We start from the raw sequence: 22,035 nt of genomic DNA, 5'->3' as shown, positions 1-22,035 counted from the left end.
GTATGTGTGTTTTTTGTATTTTTAGTAGAGATGGGGTTTCACCATGTTGGTCAGGCTGGTCTCAAACCCCAGAGTTCGTGATCTGCCTGCCTCGGCCTCCCAAAGTGCTGGGATTACAGGTGTGAGCCAACAACTTAACTCTTTCAACCAATTGCCAATCAGTAAATCTCTGAATCCATCTATGATCTGTAAGTCCTTACTTCAAGATGTCTCATCTTTCCAGACCAAACTAATCTATATCTCAAACGTATGGACTGATGTCTTTTGTCTCCCTAAAATGGATAAAATCAAGCTGTAACCCAACCACCTAAGCACATGTTCTCAGGACCTCTTGAGGATGTGTCATCAGCCATGGTCCTCACATTTGACTCAGAATAAGTCTCTTCACATATTTTAGAGTTTGGCTTTTTTCATTAATAAAATTTTAATCCAGATCATACCTTCCCCATATCACTTCCCTGTGGTATTAGCTATGTGAAGGGAACAATTTCTAAGTGGACGTGTACAGTTGTCCGCTGGTATCAAAAATGATTGGTTCCAGGACCCTGACAGATATGAAAATCCATGGACACTCAAATAAATCTCTTTTATGAAATAGTGTAGCGTTTGCATATAACCTACGCACATCCTCCCATATACTGTAAATCATCTCTACATTACTTACATCTACATATTACTTGTTTCAGGTGGATTCAACATAGTATTCAGCATGTAGGAAGTTCAAGTTTTGCTTTTTGAAACATTGCAAATTTTTTTTCTGAGTATTTTCAATCCAAGGTTGGCTCAATCCACAGATGTGGAACCCACAGATACAGAGGGATGACTGTATTCAATTTTCATTTTTACTATGAAGCCATTAAAACTCTTCATGGCTTACTCTTTAATTCACCATATTCTGCCTTTGTACCCATTAGTGAGAGTGTACTCAAGATAGCTTAAACAAGTTAAATTCAAGCTAGTTTTCAATCCTTTCCCTGGGGGCTCTCTCTACAGCATCCAGTGCTAACAACTCCATTCTCTGGTTTCCTGACAAAGCTCTTTCCTGGTTTTCCTTCTACCTGTCTGGGCATTCCTTTTCTGGGTCCTATTCTTCTTTACTTTTGGAGGCTAGTGATAGAATTTGGGTCTGTGTCCCCACCCAAATCTTGTATGGAACTGCAATCCCCAGTGTTGGAGGAGGGGCCTGGTGGGAGGTGACTGGATCATGGAAGCAGACTTCCCCCTTGCTGTTCTCCTAATAGTGAGTTCTTACAAGATCTGGTTGTTTAAAACCTTCCCCCTCATTCTCTTCCTCCTTCTCCAGTCATGCAAGACATGTCTGCTTCCCCTTTGCCTTTGGGCCTGGACTGTAAGGTTCCTGAGGCTTCTGCAGCCTTGCTTCCTGTACAGCCTGTGGAACTGTGAGTCAATTAAACCTCTTTTCTTTATAAATTACCCAGTCTCAGGTAGTTCTTTATATACCAATGTGAGAACAGACTATTACAGCTAGTCTTCATAAAGACTTAGCCTTGGCCCTGTTCTCTTTCCTTGCCATGTCCTCTTCCTACATGATCCTGGCTGCTGTTTGGATTGCCACGCGTACACTGGTGCATACAAATCCACATGTCCAACCAGTACTCTCTCCTGAGTTTCCCATATACCTAACTTCCTTCTACACCTCCCAACTCAGCATCCTTCAAGTACCTCTGTGAATTAGTCTATTTTCATAATGCTGATAGAGTCACATCTGAGACTGTGTAGTTTATAAAGAAAAAGAGGTTTAATGGACTCACAGTTCCACGTGGCTGGGAAGGCTTCACAATCATGGTGGAAGGTAAAAGGTTCATCTTACAGGGCAGCAGACAAGAGAGAATGACAGCCAAGCAAAAGGGGTTTCCCTTATAAAACCATCAGCTCTCATGAGACTTATTCACTACCACAAGAACAGTATGGGGGGAACTGCCCCCATGATTCAATTATCTCCCACCAGGTCCCTCCCACAATATGTGGGAATTATGGGAGCTACAATTCAAGATGAGATTTCGGTGGGTACAAAGCCAAACCATATCACTCTACTTAACTTACTAACCTATAGCCCTTATAGAATACTATTCTAAATTCTAAGTATATGTATCAACTCACTTACCCCTCATAAGAATCCTGGGAAGTTGGTAGGTTTATTGTACCCCATTTTACAGAACAAGAACGTGAAGCATTTTCTAAAATTAAACTTACTTTCCTATCTATCTCTAAACTTATCTCTTCCCATGTTCACCACAACATACCCAGGCACCCAGCTTCAACAATTGAAAGCTATTTCTCTTTTCCATCTGCTATCATTTCTCACCAAGATTACTGAAACCATGTCATCAGGATCTTTCTGGTCTCTCCAGCTTTCAATTCACCTTTTATCTGCCTGCTAGGGCAATCTCTCTCAAACTCAAATAGGGTTAGACATCTTCCGTCTGTCTCTCAGATAACATCTCTTCTGCACAAGGCCCAGCAATCCTTTTGCATATGGAAGTCCCTGCCATCCTCTTCACCTTATTCTCTACTGCTCAGGGTTCCATACTCCCAGCTCCCTTCACACCCACTACCTAGAGACCCCTAAATGAGAAAATCTTCTCACATTTCTTCATCTTTGTACGTGGTATTCCTCTACCCAGAATACTTGCCCTTCAAGTTCCAGCTAGTGACAACATGTGATGTCCCCTGTAAGTCTTCTTTGACAACTATGAGCATCACCACACTGTTCCCCCTCCTGCAGCACAGCAGTCTACTCACACTCCCAACTTAGCAATCAACACACCCTTGCTGGTTTACTTTCTCATATTGATAGAGGCAGGAGGCTGAGAAATTCTAGGCAGACAGGGGCAGCTCCCCAGCAAAACCCCACCTTCAAGACAAAACCCCTGAAACCCGCGGCTCAAAGTGAGAACTTCTATCCCTGTTTGCCCACTCTCTCCTAATTAGTCCTTTCCAAATAATGTCGTTTTACCAATCGAATGTTGCCTTTTCCAAAACTACCTATGGCCTGCCCCGCCCCCACATCCCATTCCCGTAAAGACCCCAGACTCACTCGGTAGGGGACACAAGCGGCTTGACTGACGTATTAGTCCATTTTCACGCTGCTGATAAAGACATACATGAGACCGGGCAACTTACAAAAGAAAGAGGTTTAATTGGACTTAGAGTTCCACGTAGCTGGGGAAGCCTCACAATCATGGCAGAAGGCAAGGAGGAACAAGACATGTCTTACATGGACGGCAGCAAAGAGAGCTCGTGCAAGGCAACTACCCCGTATAATAACCATCAGATCTCCTGAGACTTAATCACTATTATGAAAACAGCATGGGAAAGATCCGCCCCCCATGATTCAGCTCCCTTCCACTGGGTCCTTCCCACAACATGTGGGAATTCAAGATGAGATTTGGGTGGGGTCACAAGCAAACCCTATCAACTGGAGACTTCAGAGAACAGCTGAATCTACTGTCATATCATCCTGAACATACCCAATCTCGTCCGATCTTGGAAGCTAAGTAGGGTCAGGCCTGGTTAGTACTTGGATGGCAGACCAACAGCTGGACTTTAGAGGAGAGATGGCTTTACTTTGGAGAGAAGCTGACTGGAGATGGCCAGACTTCAGAGAAGATTATCTGCCCGTCCTGTCCCCTCTTCACCTTCCCTCTCTGCTGAGAGCCACTTCCATCGCTAAGTAAAATTATCCACCTCCACCATCCTTCAAGTGTCCATGTGACCCAATTCTTTTAGGACAGTGGACGAGAGCTTGGGACCCACCAAGTTAGGGTACCCAAAAAAGGTTGTCACAATGACCCTTTGCCCTCGCTGCTGGAGGGCAGCTGTCCTACACAATGAGGCAAAGGGCCCACTGAGCTGATGACACACCACTGTCCATGGATGGTGGAGCCAACAGAGCACTGTAACATGCCCTCTGGGGCTCTGGGGGTCACAGACACCACCACCTGGGCACCACTCTGGGGCCTACACAGAGCCTGCTCCTGCCGGTGCTCAAAGTGGCTGGCTGGATCCTGTACTCACTTGCCCAAACACTCCTGCCCGCAAGAGGTTGAGCATGGCAGGCTGAATAAACGGGGCGCCCCCATTGCAAGTTTTACAAAGGGGTTGAGAAAAACTCCTGCATCAGTATTATCCACTGCACTAGGCACTACATTTAGACAGGGTCTCTTTTTTCCCTATACCCTAACAATCATCACCATATACATAATACACAGTAGGCACCCAAGAAATTTTCCCTATACCCTAACAATCATCACCATATACATAATACACAGTAGGCACCCAAGAAATTTTCCCTATACCCTAACAATCATCACCACATACATAATACACAGTAGGCACCCAAGAAATTTTCCCTATACCCTAACAATCATCACCACATACATAATACACAGTAGGCACCCAAGAAATGTTTCTATTCTACATAGAGGAAATGGGAGCCTGAGCCTTACAGTGTGAATTCCAACACCAAACTATAATTTGCATTCTCCCTTTACATTAATGTAAAGCAATAATAAAAGTCTAAGCCCCCCAACCATCTGAAGGGACCACTTCTTTCGGCCAAGGGCATTCCAAGGTTAACCTGAAAAACTAGGTCAGGATATGAAAGGAAGGGGGAGTCAGACATAATTATACTCTACTCCCAGTTTGGAATTCAGGCACAGCTGACCAGCATTAACATCAACACAGACCTTAAGACTGACAGAACAGACTCTTTTAAGTCTGATAAGAAACATATGCTATCAACTCTCCACGAAGCAGGCTACCTGAAGGTTTCATCTGCATGATAAAACCTTGGTCTCCACAGCTCCTTACCTTAACCCAGACATTCCTTTTTGTTGATTCCAAGTCTTTAACTTTTTGAACCAACTGCCAATAAGAAAATCTTTAGGCTGGGGGCAGTGGCTCAAACCTGTAATCCCAGCACTTTGAGAGGCCAAGGTGGGCAGATCACATGAGGCCACAAGTTCAAGACCAGCCTGGCCAACATGACGAAACCCCGTCTCTACTAAAAATACAAAAAAATTAGCTGGGTGTGGTGGTCCTCACCTGTAAACCCAGCTACTCAAAAGGCTGAGGCAAGAGAATCACTTGAACCCCGGAGGCAGAGACTGCAGTGAGCCGAGACATCACACCACTGCACTCCAGCCTGGGCAAGAGAGCATCTGTCTCAAAAAAAAAAAAGAAAAAGAAAGAAAATATTTAAACCTGCCTATGACCTGGAAGCTGCCTCCACTTCCAGTTGTCTCTCCTTTCTAGACAGAACCAATGTATACCTTACATGTACTGATTGATGTCTCATGTCTCCCTAAAATGTGTAAAACCGAGCTGTACCTGGATCACCTTAGGCACATCTCAGGATCTCCTAAGGGCTGTATCATGGGCCATTGGTCACTCACATTTGGCTCAGAATAAATCTCTTCAAATATATTACAGAGTTTGATGCTTTTTTTGACACAAAGAACAAATGAGCCCAACAGAGACTTAGTAACCTGCCTGAGGTCACTTTGCTCAGTAAATGGTGGAGCTCCAATTTGAAACTACTCCAAAATCCGTGCTTGTAACGCAGCATATTCCCCGCCATCACTTTTCTTTCTTTAATAAAGCACAAGTGTTAATTTCCAATAGAGATACATAAAGCCCAACGCTGATGGCAGAATTCATATATTAGGTGAATTCAACAATAACGTAGCAGGCCAGTCACCCATGAGAACAGCTGGAGGTCATGTTTTGGCACTGGAGAACAATACAGAATTGGCCAAGAAAAGCAAGCGACTGTACACAAACTAACAAAGATCTTCTGTCTCTGGCTAGGTTCAGTTAAAGCTGGCTAAATTCATCTCCCAGAGAAAAATCTTCTTTTAAAAAGTAACCCAAACGTTAATCTCCCAGAGAAAACCTTCTTTTAAAAAGTAATGCAAACTTCTCATCAATTTACAAAAGTGAATCTTCAGCAAATCACTTATTTTGCCTTCCAGGGCCAACATTCCAAAAATTTTGAAACCCTACAGTGTATGGAGCAGAAAAGGCCAGGATTCAAGTTAGGGCTCTGCATGTGAAGCCCAATTTTACTACTTACCAGCTGTGTGAGTTTTAAGTGGCCTGGCTGAAGTATTAAAATGTCGACAACAATTGCCCTGTTGTTACTGGGAGGAGTAAATAACAATGTATGTAAAGCACCTGAGCATTATAGGCCTATTAAAAGCCTAATATACCTAAGGCACCTGAGCAAAGTACCCGACCCAGAGCAAGGACTGAATAAACATCAATTCCTTTCCTTTTAGGTAAGTCTCCACTCCCTTTATCTCACACACTATCATGAATACATAACCTCTGTTGTGAGAAGCTACATCTAGTCCCCTGTTTCAAATAAAAATCAAGTTCCTTCTTCCAAATAAAAACTTTTCTAACGATTCAGATAAACCCTGACCACCAAAGAGCTGTGAAGCTGCAGGCAGCCTAGGGATTCAGTAAATTCAAGGCCGAAGGTAGGCCAACAGAACAACAGTAAAAATTAACATCCGGCTGGGTGTGGTGGCTCACGCCTGTAATCCCAGCACTTTGGGAGGCCGAGGCGGGCAGATCACTTGAGGTCAGGAGTTTGAGACCAGCCTGGCCAACATGGTGAAACCCCATCTCTAATAAAAATACAAAAAATTAGCCAGGCGTATGCGCCTATAGTCCCAGCTACTTGGGAGGCTGAGGTGAGAGAATTCCTTGAACCCGGGAGGCAGAGGTTGCAGTGAGCCGAGATTGCATCACCGCACTCCAGCCTGGGTGACAGAGCAAGACTCCATCTCAAAGAAAAAGAAAATTAACATCCCTCCAGGATGGTCTCCTCATCAATCCAGGGCAACAAGAGCCTCTGAGTACTGCCGAAGTGACCAACAGACGTTCACTTTTCAGGAAAACACTCAACGAATTCATTCAGCTCTCTACAGTAAGTGCAAAGCCCAGTGGCCTATGAGGGTCTCCCAGACACTTTCCCATCCTCCTTCCCAGAGTCATGGAAATGTGAAAGAGATAAACTAGCAAAATCAGAGAGCACTGTGCTTCAGACATGATCATGAAAAAAAGAGTAGGCCGGGCGCGGTGACTCACAACTGTGGTCCCGGCACTTTGGGAGGCTGAGGCAGGCAGATCATGAGGTCAAGGGCTCAAGACCAACCTGGACAACATGGTGAAACCTCGTCTCTATTAAAAATATAAAAATTAGCTGAATATGGTGGTGCACGCCTGTAGTCCCAGCTACTTCGGAGGCTGAGGCAGGAGAATTGCTTGAACTCGGGAGGCAGAGGTTGCAGTGAGCCGAGATTGCATCACCGCACTCCAGCCTGGGTGACAGAGCAAGACTCCATCTCAAAGAAAAAGAAAATTAACATCCCTCCAGGATGGTCTCCTCATCAATCCAGGGCAACAAGAGCCTCTGAGTACTGCCGAAGTGACCAACAGACGTTCACTTTTCAGGAAAACACTCAACGAATTCATTCAGCTCTCTACAGTAAGTGCAAAGCCCAGTGGCCTATGAGGGTCTCCCAGACACTTTCCCATCCTCCTTCCCAGAGTCATGGAAATGTGAAAGAGATAAACTAGCAAAATCAGAGAGCACTGTGCTTCAGACATGATCATGAAAAAAGAGTAGGCCGGGCGCGGTGACTCACGACTGTGGTACCGGCACTTTGGGAGGCTGAGGCAGGCAGATCATGAGGTCAAGGGCTCAAGACCAACCTGGACAACATGGTGAAACCTCGTCTCTATTAAAAATATAAAAATTAGCTGAATATGGTGGTGCACGCCTGTAGTCCCAGCTACTTCGGAGGCTGAGGCAGGAGAATTGCTTGAACTCGGGAGGCGGAGGTTGCAGTGACCCAAGATTGTGCCACTGCACTCCAGCCTGGGGACAAAGCAAGAACAAGACTCTGTCTTTATGGAAAAAAAAAAGAAAAAAAGAAAAAAGAGTAAGTCCTTTATGCCAATTGTCAAGCAAAAGTGACAGCACTGCGAATATGGGACAATCTTTCAGGACTTACAAAGTATTTCATATCTAATTATGAATCCTAATTGCCATATTCCTAAGGCGAAAAGTGCTGCTTCTCCAAGATGTACTGGGATCCATTTCAACCTGATGATTCTGTCACCTTACTTCAATACCACATCGGGAGCCTGAAGAACAGGCTTTCAAGCTGCAGAGGGGCAATATAAACTCTAAGACTAAATACACAAACCAGGAAAACTTTTAGTTTCAAAATTACACAACCAATTTAAACTCAAGACAAATGTCATTTAAAAAAAAAAAAAACTTTATGAGTTTTTGGTAGCTGGGGACCAACACACCAAAAAAAGTCTCCCATAAATCAAGAGAATAAACGTCGTGTTTCTAAGTATATCTATAAATGCCAAACTAAGAAAGTTGATTAGAATTAAGAGCATGTTGTAATTTAATTTTGCAAAAAAATTAAAATTATAAATGAGTTTTCTAAGTTTGACTTCAAGATAACTTAAAAACTAAATCTGAGTTTTGAAACTATGGATGAACTTATTAGTTTAGAAATCACTGTGGTGCACCCTTCTTCCAAACAGAGAAGACTGGTTGTTAAAGCCCAAACATGTCTAAACTGATGTTTTAGAGAATCAAGAATATCGTCAGTCTTTCCTAACCTTGTCTTCTAAAGGAACCTGACAATTCCCTCCTGTGTGGCCCCTACGCACCCTGAAGACACACACCTAAGTCAGCCCTTCTGCACTTGCTATTCCATGTGCTTCATTCCTCTTGCCATGAGCCCTCCAAGGGACAGGCTGTCTGTGTCACACCTGCCTTTCTCCCCTGGCACCTAACTCCCTTCCTGACCCAGAGGACAGGCAGCCAAGGACAGCCTGTCTGGAGCTGAAAATACACCTAAGTCCCCACTGCCAAAAATAGGGCTGAGGACACATACCCAATGGCCAACAGTGGCCTGTCAAATGTTTTTAAACCTCAGAAAACCAATTTCTTCACACTATTCTCAAAAATATATGCATGTTTAAAGGAAAATCACCTTTATACTGCATGTGAATTTTTTATTCTTTAAATAGAAGTCTCTAGGTGCTCCCCAAATATTTCAGACAGGTGCTGTGGAAAACATACTAATTTTTCACTATACATGAGTAAAAGATATTTTATTTTATATACCAGGAATTAATACATTAAGACTACAAGAGGCTTCACACATCCACTAGGTCCAATCCCTTCATCTTTGGGTCTCAAAAAATTACTTGCCCAAAATCATTATTAGCTGGTCAGAGGAAAAATCAAGAACACTCTTGCTTATACAAGAGGGCTCTACTTCCCGGAGCTGCTTCCTCCACAAGAGTCCAGGAGTTATTTTTATGTTGACATGTTTACCAGCGCTCCCAAGCTCTTTCTTAAATGTTGTCCCAAACATTTTAAAGTTAACAACCCAACATTTTCAGAAAAATAAAAAATAACCTGATTGTATCAGGCATTTAAACTACTAATTATACTAAAATATGAAAGTAGCTTCATTTTTTCAGCACACTATTAAAAAGAACGGTGATACTTGATACAAAATTCTGACACTGAGGATTTTTTCCCATATGCAGGTTTGTTATATTGAAACCTATTAACATCCTAATATGTACTGACAAGATAATGAATTAACAACTAAATGTACATCTGCCCACCTAGTTCTGCAATATTATTGACTAACAGATAACTAATTGCTAACACATCTCAGTTTTCTCCACAGTTCTCTGAAGCTTGCAAAAACATGTATATATTACTTACCAAAAACAGAGAACCATATTCAAAAGTCTCATTCATAATCTCTTGTTTCAGCTCTTGTTTTTCCATGCATGTCCCATTTTCTTTTTCACTCTTCTTTTCCGGGCTATTCCTATCAGTGTTGGGAACGTATGTCATTTCCAAACATTCTGCACTTTCCATTTTAACAGGGAGTATGCCTTTGGTCTTCTGAAACAACGCAGAAACGGACCCGGTCTCGCATGCTGAGTTAGAAGAACTGGCTTTGTCAACATCTTCCTGATTCGATTTCACGGCAGATGTTGTTCTTGGAACCCTGTGAGAAGCATTTTTAGCATGAGTTGTAACATGCACAGCCTGGCTAGTAATGAGTTTATTAAACTGCTGCTTATGCGTCTTGTTAATTAGAATTTCTGCTTTTTTGCCTGCATTCAAGTTAGCTCTTGGTGTTCTGCTCAAGACTGTTGGCTGTCTTGAGGAAACCACTGATGAGGGTGATGAGGCACTGGTCAGCTGAGGTCTGGGTGTGACCTTAGATAAAGCAGCATCTTTGGACTGCAACACTGGTCTAGACATAACTTTCGCTTTGACATTCTTGAAGTTTGGTCTCGGGTAACTTATAATTTCAGTTTTTCTAACTTTGCAACCTATTGGGGTATTCGTTTTGGTTGCTGATTTTCCTAAACTAGGTTTACACAGGTTCACAGGTGCCTCCTTCGAGTTTGGTATGTTTTTAAGCCCTCGATTACTCTTGTCCACTTTCTTAGATTTCTCTGTTGCTTCAATCGGTGAAACAGAAAAGGTTACTTTTGTGGGTTCTAGGACTGGTGTTGACATGCATATCGTGTTGTCTGTGCTAATGACCACATCATTTGCATCCCAAGTCAGTCCAAATGACAAGCCCACCTTTTGTCCTGGCGGGCTACTTAGAATCAATTCTGAGGTACGATTTTGGGTTCCCAAATCCTTTCCTTTGGAGGCCATTTGTGTGTCTTCAGTCTGAGTGACTTTATGCTCTGGGTTCAGCACTTGGGCTTCGCTTTTATCAAAAGCTGGCACCATTAAAGGGCATTCATCATCAATAAGACAATGGGACACTGTCTCTCTCAGATTTTGGCCCATTTCCTTTTGCCTATATGAGCTCTGTGAATGTGGTTCGCTATTGGATTCATCTTGGGATAAACAAAAGAACTCTTGTAATGCAGAACCATTGGGGACTTCCATGCCATCAGAGACTGGTGTTAGAGCTTGTGTCTCTTTTTCTCCAACTAGTCTTTGCTGTGATCCATCTGTGTACCCACTGGTGACCTTTCCTGAAGAACATGGACACCGATTTCCAATATCTGAAACAAAAACCTCACTTTGCATCACCACATCAGCAAATGCTGTGTAAGTCATGTCTTGGGCTTCTGATGGTGTGGCTTGAGGGTTTTCAAAGCTTTCTCTGTCGTAAGTAGTTTCTCTTGCATGCATCTTATCAGAAGGGGAAGATGTCCAAGCGGAATAGGATAAAGATGTATTTCCACTTCTCCCACCAGTTGGTGGCAGGCTTCCAGTGGTATGGAAGGACTGACTCTTTCCGATGGCATGACGTGATATAAAGGTGCAGTTAACTTTATCCACTGTCATATCAAATGTCTGATTTAGCTCCAAGGAAGCAGAGCAGCCTGTACAGTTCAAATCGTCATTAAGCTTCCACACAAAAGGCAAAGATGGCTCAACACTCTGGCCCTGAACTGCTTCTAGGGAATGACAACTGTGTTGCAGATATTCGGGCTTCTTGGTACCTACAAGTGCAGGACACTGACAAATGGAATCTTTATGCATATCTAACACCTGCTTACTAATGAAATCACTAGAAGACTTTTCATGATCAAATACTTCAACACCCTGAAGGCTTAAAGAAATATTTTCACCAGTAACCACAGCAGGGTCAGCTTCATAATCAACCACCATGTCATCTGGGTTGGCAGAATTCCAATCCACACTGCTGGCTGAGGAGTTCTGTGTAGGTGGTGATTTCGGGTTGTATGCATGTGTATTTCCGTCTTCATCACTGGTAAAGAAGGTTTGCAATTCATCTTCTATTTTATCATCTGAATTATCATCAGTCATCCTGAATAGTAACCTTAAACCTCTGCCATTTTATGTCTTCTTCAATTCCTTTTAAATGAGAGGGTGGGAAAATGATCTGTCTTCTAGGTTTTTCAGCACAGTTGAAAGTTTTTTAGTCTACGATGCTCCGAAGATTAAATGTTTTGTTGTTCCCTGGAAGAAATAAAATGTTTAACTCAAGTAACTATTAGAAAAATTAACAGGCCACCCCTTAGTTTCAATCACTAAGTGGTTAGTTTCAACCACTTTATGTTCACATTTAGAACCCACAAATATTGACGTGGGTAACTGAGATATAATTATGCAATCTATCACCCGTTTTCAAGACACTTTTTACATGTGAGGGAATGGGGCAGAATGGAAGATGGGTCATTTCTCGTTAACCCTGTCCCTGACTTTATAACTGATATGCCTCTTCCCCACTCCTAGGGACTTGTCATAGAGAGAAGGAGCTAAATCTGGCAATAGTTTTTCCTTCTTCTTGGCTGACAGAGTGACAATTCACCCGTATTTGCTTATGATGTCACTTCCGCTTCTTCTAAGGGTACCAGCTCTATTGGATCAGCACTCCACCCTTATGACTGCGTTTAACCTTAATCACCTCCTTAAAGGCTCTGTCCCAAAATACGTCTGTTGTCCCAGGATGATTAGTAATCATGTCCCTTTCATTCTCAGAAGGGCCCCCTATTATTTCCACGCAGAGTGATTATTACACAGACCATGAAAGCCCAGCAAATGAGCTGAAGATCAATCAAGAACTCACGTTTCTCCTTTGTTTTTATTTCTATCTTAAACATATGCCATTTCCAAATTGAAGGAAAAAAAAAAGCTGTCGATTCTTAAAGGCTAAAGTGGTACCCTGGTGGAAGTCCCTCGAAATGTGAGAAAGTTACCATATGTTATGGACGAAACTGTTCCCTGCCCCCTCTCCAATTCATATGTGAAGCCCAATCCCCTCCTTATGTTAGGCATGTTGGAGACAGAGCCTTTAAGGAGGTGATTAAGGTTAAATGCAGTTGTAAGGGTGGAGTGCTGATCCAACAGAGCTGGTACCCTTAGAAGAAGGGGAAGCGACACCAGAATGCTCTCCCACCTTTGATTCATCCCCTCTCTCTACAAAATTAGGGTACACTGAGAAGAGGAGGAGAGCTCTCACCAGAAACCAAACCCTGAAAAGAACCTTAATCTTGAATTTTCCAGCCTCCAGAACTGTGAGAAAACAAGTTTTTGTTACTTAAGCCATCCAGTGTATGATAATTTGTTACGGTGGCCAAAGAAGACTTGTATGTACCACATGATTCAGCAATTCTACTCCTAAGAATCTACTGAAGAAAATGAACACACGTCAACACGGGAACTTGCACACAAATATGCATGATTCTTAATAGAAGCACACTATTCAGGCCAGGCGCGGTGGCTCAAGCCTGTAATCCCAGCACTTTGGGAGACCAAGGCAGGCGGATCACCTGAGGTCAGGAGTTCGAAACTAGCCTTAATATGGAGAAAGCCCGTCTCTACTAAAAACACAAAATTAGCCGGGCATGGTGGTGCATGCCTGTAATCCCAGCTACTCAGGAGGGTGGGGCAGGAGAATTGCTTGAACCTGGGAGGCGGAGGATAGCTGTGGTGAGCTGAGATTGTGCCACTGCACTCCAGCCTGGAGGACAAGAGCGAAACTCCGTCTCAAAAAAAACAAAAAAAAAGAAGCACTATCGCTAATACTCATAAAGTAGAAACCCACATGTCCATCAACTGAAGAGCAGAAAGCGAAATGTGTTGTTATGCATTCAACAAAATATTCTTCAGCAATAGAAAGGAATGCAATATTGACACATGGTACAATGTGGATATAATATTACACTTGAAAATGTTGTATCAAATGAAAGAAGTCAGTCATAAAGGTCTACATACTGTACAACACTATTTACATGAAACGTCCAGAACAGGCAAACCTAAAGTGGCTGCTAATTGGGATGATGTTTCTTTTGTGAGTATGTTCTAAAACTATATAATGACGATGGCTGCACAATGTTATATACTGAAAACTACTGAATTGTACACTTAAAAATGAAACCTTTAAAAACACCCATGAAAGCATTCAAATCTACAACTTTTTGCTTTTTTGAGATGGAGTCTCGCTCTGTCACCCAGGCTGGAGTGCAGTGGTGCAATCTCGGCTCACTGAAACCTCCATCTCCTGGTTTCACGCAATTCTCCTGCCTCAGTCACCTGAGTAGCAGGGACTACAGGTGTACACCATCATGTGTGGCTGAGTTTTGTATTTTTAGTAGAGACGGGGTTTCACCACGTTGGCCAGGCTGGTCTCGAACTCCTGACCTCAGGTGATCTGCCTACCTCGGCCTCTCAAAGCACTGGGATTACAGGCGTGAGCCATCATGCCCGGCCACTTTTGGGAAATAACTTTAATTTTATCATGCTTTTGGTCAAACCGCAGTGCCTAAGAAAGGTTCAAATGTTCAAGCTAGGACTACAAACAGGTCATTCTGAATCCTACAATGAGGGCTGCGTGATTCATATACTGATGGAAAGTGTAAATTTGTTAACTCTTTTTACTACCGCAAACAGATACATACACACTTGAACTGATTTTCCAATCCTAGTATTCAACGTCAATCCGATGTCACAGTACTGTTGTCAAGAAAAAAAAAATATCCATGAGGGAGTGAAAAAATGCCACTCCATGTGTTAATTCGAATTGCTGAATGAAGAGTAGGTCTCATTTTTCTACCTTGCAACGTTTTCTCTGTATTCAAATTTCAGTGGCCTGAATAAAACCAGAAAAGGAACTCTGTTAAAACTGAAACGATCAGTTTTCTTCGCTAACAGGGCTCTGTGTGTTTCTGGCCAAGCATCCTGATACCAGCCTTTAATGGAATACAGAAAGGCTGCAATGTTGATTTCAACAGCAAGTGCACACACGCACATCCAAAAGGTGATTTTGAATCCAAAAATGAGGGCTGCATGATTTATATGCTAATGGAAAGTGTAAATTTGTGAACTCTTTTTACCATATAACTCCGTGGTGAAATCACTGAATGGTTTATTGGCAAGAGCCTCAATAAAAGCTTTTATGAAACATAAATTAACATTTTTAATCCTCCAGTATAAAATACATCCAAACTAAATGTTTAAATCAAGAAATATATTTATTCATTTTTAGGCTTACATGCATGGGATATATTTTCCAAAAGCACTTAAACATGCTACACCTTTCTGCTTCCCTAACAGCTAATACTCAGTTTTAACAGATTGTGGCATAAGCAAATATATGCAAAGTGCACTGCAAACACGCACTTAGCACAGATCATGGGAACTGTCTTTGTAAATAATTATTAGCTTCAATTAACGTAATTTTTATTACCCAAGTTCCCTCTTCTGAAGTACATAAAAGATGATTTTTAAACTTCATATAAATTGAATAAAGGGCTCATATGTCAAAGTTATTTTTTATTTATTTATTTTGAGACGGAGTCTGGCACTGTCACCTGGGCTGGAGTGCAGTGGCGCGATCCTGACTCACTGCAACGTCCACCTCCCGGGTTCAAGTGATTCTCCTGCCTCAGCCTCCCGAGTAGCTGGGATTACAGGCACCCGCCACGATGCCCAGCTAATTTTTTGTATTTTTAGTAGAGACAGGGTTTCACCGTGTTAGCCAGGACGGTCTCGAACTCCTGACCTCGTGATCCGCCCTCCTCAGCCTCCCAAAGTGCTGGGATCACAGGCATGAGCCACCATGCCCGGACCCAAAGTTATTTTATAAATACGTATATAAGAGGATAAATAACTGTATCACTAGTCCTATGTTTGTTTTTACCAGTTGTCTTTTTTTTATTTTTCTTTCTTTTGAGACAAGGTCTCACTTTGTCACCCAAGCTGCAGTGCAGTGATATGACTACAGCTTACTGCAGCCTCAACCTCCTAGGCTCAAGTGATCTTCCCACCTCAGCCTTCCGAGTAGCTGTGACTACAGGTACATGCCATCATGCCCAGCTAATTTTTTTAAAAAAACCTTCTGTAGAAAAGAGGTCCAGCTTTTCTCATTTATAAATAATACTAAACCGAAATCTTCACAATCTTTGACATCTGATCATTTGCCAAATTGCTATATTTAAAAAGGGGGCAGAATTCTCTATAATGCGCATGTTACTATATATGTATATTATATATATATGTTATCTTTATATATTTATACATATAAATATATAATATGAAATATATTATATATATTATATACTGAGTTTTACTTTTAAGACTCATATACTGTGGTCAGCATTGCCTCCAAGGCATTTTCCCATGTCATTATAGTATAAAAACATTGTTAATGGTTGTGAAACGCCACTAAAGGTTAAATAGATTTACAAGCTAGTGGTTTACAAGAGTAATAGAAAAATAAAGAAGCCATCAACCATTCAACTTTCATATATCTTTTTAGTACACTTGGGTTTATGGTTTTTTTTAATTCACAGAAAGAGGTTGGGTGTGGTGGTTCATGCCTGTAATCTCAGCACTTTGGGAGGCCGAGGCAGGAGCAACATTTGAGCCCAGGAGTTCAAGACTAGCCTGGGCAACACAGCAGGACCTTACCTCTACAAATTTTTTTTTTTAATTAGTAGGGTGTGGTGGTGCACGCCTGCAGTCCCAGCTGCTCAGAAGGCTAGGGAGAAAGTATCAGTTGGGCCCAGTAGTACCACCACACTTCAGGCTGGGTGACACAGACCCTATCACTATTAAAACAAAACAAAACAAAATAAAACAAATTTCAAATTGGTGAGCAAAGAGACTAAAAAACCCAAAAACATGTCTTCATAAATACTTAAGGAGTGTTTTGATATAAAATAAATTTACGGACATCTCTTCCACTTTGTAGACAAGAGTAAAAAATTAGTGGTACAGAGATTTGGATATCAAAAAGGTTCTGTACTTAAGGTCATCAGTTCCAGGAAGCTGGAAGATCAATCTCACCATTCATGAAAAGAAAGCAGTGGCTTTAAGTCACCACCACCACCATGAAGACAAAGCCATGGACAGAAAAGGGGTGACCAGCCTTAGCTCAGGAGTTTGTCAAAAGAGTTAAAAGTTGGCCATTTTGTTTTACTGCCTATTTTACTTCTCCCCGACTTTTAAGAATAGGTCCTAACCTTCCACCACTTGCTAGACACATACATTCTTCAACTTAATCTCACCTGACTCATAAGCAAAGTCTTCATATTCCTATAGTTGCTATTTGTAAAGCCTTCAAAGTTACCACCTTAGAAATATTTCTATTAAACCAGATGCAGAAAGTCAAAAAATAAAAAGAGTGTGTGCTGGAGGAAAAAAAAAAAAAAAAAAACTTGACATATACCATCTTCACCCAAAGGGATAATTTCTCAAGTTCTCTTTTGGTAGCACTACCTACCAGAACAAAGGTATAACACTTGTATAATACTCCAGAACAAAGCAGAATGATCAAGTTTCCTTTCTAAGAGAATCATGTGGGAAAATAAGGCGATCTTTTTCAGAGAACATTTTGGACCACAGAGAACAAATTCCCCACTTATTAAGATTTGGGAATGTAACACAGCAGCTCCTCTTAAACGGTTACCAAAATATTTATTTCCCTAAGGATTTATAAGGTTAAAAATTGGTAAACATGTGCTGAAAGAAATGGTCAAAGAACTACTAGTACAAGCCTTGAGGAAAAATTCCAATGCCTTTGGGAAAAAAAGTTTCTAAATCTACTTTCTAAATCTTAGCTTAAAAGTGATTGTTTATTCCCCAAAGATAAAAAATCTCATTATTTCCTCATGTGAAGAGACACACCTGAAGAACTGAATCATGATATTACAATTATTATCATATAATAGAATTCATTATTATTACCATATTAATGCTAGAAGAAATTTTAGAGATCCAATTCAAACTTCATTTTACAAATGAGGAAACCTCTGAGAAATAAACTGTATGACGTGGCCAAATCAGCTGTCAACAGCAGATGATACAACAGTGGTGTGCCTTATTTCACCACCTGAACTAGAAACTCACTAGAGGCTTACAGAAGAGTAGATGTCTTCTATACCTTCCTATTACCTACAGTGTCTAGCTGAATAATTTAGACTTAATATAGTTAACCTTGTAACACCATATTATAATTATAAAATCAAGCATGTTTCCAAAAGTAAAACATAAAAGCTGGCTTCATTACTTTATAACCACAAAGAACTTAATTTTACTCCTTATTTATGTCAATATACGGCATGCCAGTCCTTTAAGACGTCAACACAAATACAGTTACAATTTATACCTTCCAAATCATAAATTATCAATCTTCTTAAAAGTTTTTAAGAACTCACAAATCACAATAGTAGTTTACTTCTGTAGGCTTTAAAACTCAAAATATTACCTGATCTTCAACCTCCCTTGAATGAAGAAAGATGACATTGGCACAACATCTAAGCTATCATTTTATCTCATTAAAAATTAAGCAGTTGAGACCGGGTGTAGTGGCTCAGGCCTGTAATACCAGCACTTTGGGAGGCCGAGGTGGGCGGATCACTTGAGGCCAGGAATTTGAGACCAGCCTGGCAAACATGGTGAAAATCCCGTCTCTACCAAAAACACAAAACTTAGCCAGGTGTGGTGACAGGTGTCTGTAATCCCAGCTACTCAGGAGGCCTAGGCACAAGAATCGCTCGAACCCAGGAGTCGGAGGTCGCAGTGAGCCGAGATCACGCCACCGCACTCCAGCCTGGGTGACAGGGCGAGACTTCGTCTCAAAAACAAAACATAACAAAAACAAAAATTAAGCAGCTGAACAAAATGCCATCAGCAGCATGTATTATAAAAAATATATTCATAAGTCTCCACCTCCTGTTAAAACCATTCAAGGTAGCTAATAGTTCTACTCTAAGCCTCAACTTACTACTATTTTTCATAATTCAAGCTTACATTCTTAAATTTGCTCTTGCAGCCTACCTTTCATCAAACTCAATAACCACCTCAAGCACTAGGTTTAACAGAGCATGTCTACCACCTAGGAACGAAGTAGCCGAGTATCTGATGGTTACTTTCCTAAAAGCATAATGATTTCCCATGAAGTTGTTTAAATAAAGAGCAGGAAACTAGAGTTGATTTAATGCATTTCAAAACGTAAAACTATGAAGTAACACAAGTTATACCTTAAATAATTTAGAAAATAAGTATAAATTTGAAATTACATCCTTTTATTCTGAAACAGTATTTCTCTGACTTTAATGTGCCTACAAACCAACTGGGCCTTTGGCTGGTCAACTGACTGATTCAGAAGGCAAGGATGGGGGCCTGAGATTCTGCATTTCTTTCCTTCTCCCTGGTGATACTGATCCTTTTGGTCCATGGGCCACCTTGGATTAGCAAAGATGTGGTAAAGAGCTTTGAGAAATACCCGTCCAGCTGACCAGATCAATAACTACAGTGGCTGTCAAGGCTGGCTGCTTTCACATCCAATGGTACCTTTTTTTTTTTTTTTTTTTTTTTTTTTTTTTGAGATGAAGTCTTGCTCTGTTGCCCAGGCTGGAGTGCAATGGCGCAATCTTGGCTCACTGCAACTTCCACCTCCCATGTTCAATTCTCTGACTCAGCCTCCCGAGTATCTGGGATTACAGGCACCCACCACCACACCCAGTTAATTTTTTGTGTTTTTAGTAGAGGCAAGGTTTCACCATCTTGGCCAGGCTGGTCTTGAACTCCTGACCTTGCGATACACATACTTCAGCCTTCCAAAGTGCTGGGATTACAGGCGTGAGCCACCACGCCCGGCCGGTTACATTTCTTAAAGTAGATACAGACTTTCCCTACATTAGGACTCTTAATTTATGCTTTTGAATGCTCAAGACAGCTCAATTTTGCATCTAGAAGATAATTGGGAATGTTGCTTCCATACCACTTCAGTTTATTCCTTCCATGTGGAAGGAACTTAATTTGTGTAACACTCCTGACTTTTGACTCACTTCATCCAGGAGAAGTGAAGTGACTTAGTGGATTTTTGTAAATTTATTAAGAATTAGCTGCACAAACTCAGAATGGCCCAACCTCTTTTTTTTCTCTTGGGAATGAGCAGCCCACCAGGGCCAGGACGAGGGTGCAGTGAGGGAGATACTCGCTGGAGGCACTGAATTTAAGACAACACGATTAACAGTACCCTACCCAGCCATCCTGGAGCCCAAGGCAAAGGGAAACACTAGTAACTGCGGCTGGCTGGTTACCTAACTCATCTCCTTTCTAGCACACAGATAATATGTTTCTATGTGTTTTGCAGGTAATGCTGTGTATTCCAGCCAGTAGAATGTGAGTGGACATCATAAGTACCACCTCTGAGCCTGGACCATAGAACTCACACATAATCCTTCACGCTGTTTCTTATGTGACTACACAGATGAACAAAGCAAGCCAAGTGTGGAAACATGTTCAAGATGGAACCACAGGACGGAACAAGCCTGGATCCCGAAACCCCTCCTTGGAGGATTAGTGACCACAAATCATAAATACCCATCTAGATCTCAGCAAGCAAGAAATAAATTATTGTATGTGGAGGTGACTGTTTTAAAGGGTTTTTTGAAGGGGAAAGAAGCGTGATGATAGACACATTCTTAAATACTATAACTACTTTGAAAGAAGCGAACAATAGTTAACAACTATGTCATTTTAGTCATCTTTTCGTCAAAACCAAGATGTTACAGGCCTGCGCTCACTTAATATGAAAACACCATATGATCTACAAATCCTTGGGGATATGGAGAATCAGGGTAGCTGATGACATCTGACCTATCCTCTTACTCACTGATACTGTTCAGAAGTCCAAGCTAATAGGTTCTAAAACAGCCAGGGAAAATGGTAATTTCTATGCACTTGCATTTTTATGACAGAAAACTGCAAAAAAAAAAAAAAGCAGTAATTTCTCTGTACCTGCAGTTTTATGAAAGAAAACCCATTAAACAATAGTTTATAATAACGCATCCCCTACACACTGAATAATTTCCCTGTTCCTGTTTCATCTTTAAATATTCCCCAGGTCTGCTTCTTTCAAGATGTCTTCACACGTTAATCTAGTCTAAGGGCTGACAAGCCATTTCTGAAAAAGGCCAATATAAAATATCTTGGGCTTTACGGGACGTGCAGTCTGTGCTGCATTTATTCAAGTGTGCTGTTGTAGAATCAAAGACGCCACAGATGATATGGAAATGAACAAGCGCAACTGCATCCCAGGAAAATGATTTACAAAAAACAGGCAGAAGGACAGATTTGGCCACGGATGTAGCTGGCTGATCCCTGAACTAGTCTATGCCCTAATCCAGAGGTCTCCAACCTTTTTGGCACCAGGGACTGGTTTCATGAGAGACAATTTTTCTGTGGATCAGGGAGAGGGGGATGATTCAAGCATATTACATTTACTGTACACTTTATTTCTATCATTATTACATTGCAACATACAATCAAATAATTATACAATTCATCATAATGTAGAATCAGTGGGAGCCCTGAGTTTGTTTTCCTGTAGACAGTCTCATCTGGGGGTGACGGGAGACACTGAGAGATCATTAAGCATCAGATTCTCATACGTAGCTCGCAACCTAGACACCTCGTATGCACAGTTCACAAGAGGGTTTGTACTCCCAGAAGAATCTGATGCTGCTGCTAACGTGACAGGAGGTGGAGCTCAGGCGGTAACGCAAGCAATGGGGAGTGGCTGTGAACACAGATGAAGCTTTGCTCTCTCGCCTGCTGCCTATCTCCTGCTGTGCGGCCCAGTTCCTAACAGGCTGTGGCCCAGGAATTGGGGAAGCCAGCCATAAAGAAGAAAACCAGCTGTCATTGGCCGGGCGGAGTGGCTCACGGCTGTAATCCCTGCACTTCAGGAAACCGAGGCAGGCAGACCGCCTGAGGTCAGGAGTTTGAGACCAGCCTGGTGAAACCCTATCTCTACAAAATATACAAAAATTAGCCAGGCGTGGTGGCGTGCACCTGTAATCCCAGCTACTAGGGCGGCTGAGGCAGAAGAATCGTTTGAACCCGGGAGGCACAAGTTGCAGTGAGCTGAGATTATGCCACTGCACTCTAGCCTGGGCCACAGAGCAAGACTCTGTCTCAAAAAAAAAAAAAAAAAA

General features: G+C 41.8%; 1 protein-coding gene across 3 annotated transcripts in view; it reads right to left on the bottom strand.

The window, feature by feature from the left end:
• Positions 1 to 22,035, bottom strand: part of MTUS1 (microtubule associated tumor suppressor 1) — a 161,317-nt gene that overhangs the window by 104,467 nt on the left and 34,815 nt on the right. For 2 of the 3 annotated variants that reach the window (XM_011934873.1, XM_011934875.1), the window contains exon 2: positions 9,803 to 12,046. In XM_011934873.1, coding sequence (XP_011790263.1) covers positions 9,803 to 11,893 — 2,091 coding nt within the window. In that variant the 5' untranslated portion in view covers positions 11,894 to 12,046. Of the gene's footprint in view, positions 1 to 9,802; positions 12,047 to 14,613; positions 14,679 to 22,035 lie in introns of all 3 variants that reach the window. The other variant, XM_011934874.1, reaches the window with a different exon arrangement.

Source organism: Colobus angolensis, unplaced genomic scaffold (assembly GCF_000951035.1).
Source record: "Colobus angolensis palliatus isolate OR3802 unplaced genomic scaffold, Cang.pa_1.0 Scaffold14, whole genome shotgun sequence".
In the NCBI taxonomy this organism is placed as follows: Eukaryota; Metazoa; Chordata; class Mammalia; order Primates; family Cercopithecidae; genus Colobus; species Colobus angolensis.
This window is presented reverse-complemented; position numbering and strand designations above follow the sequence as displayed.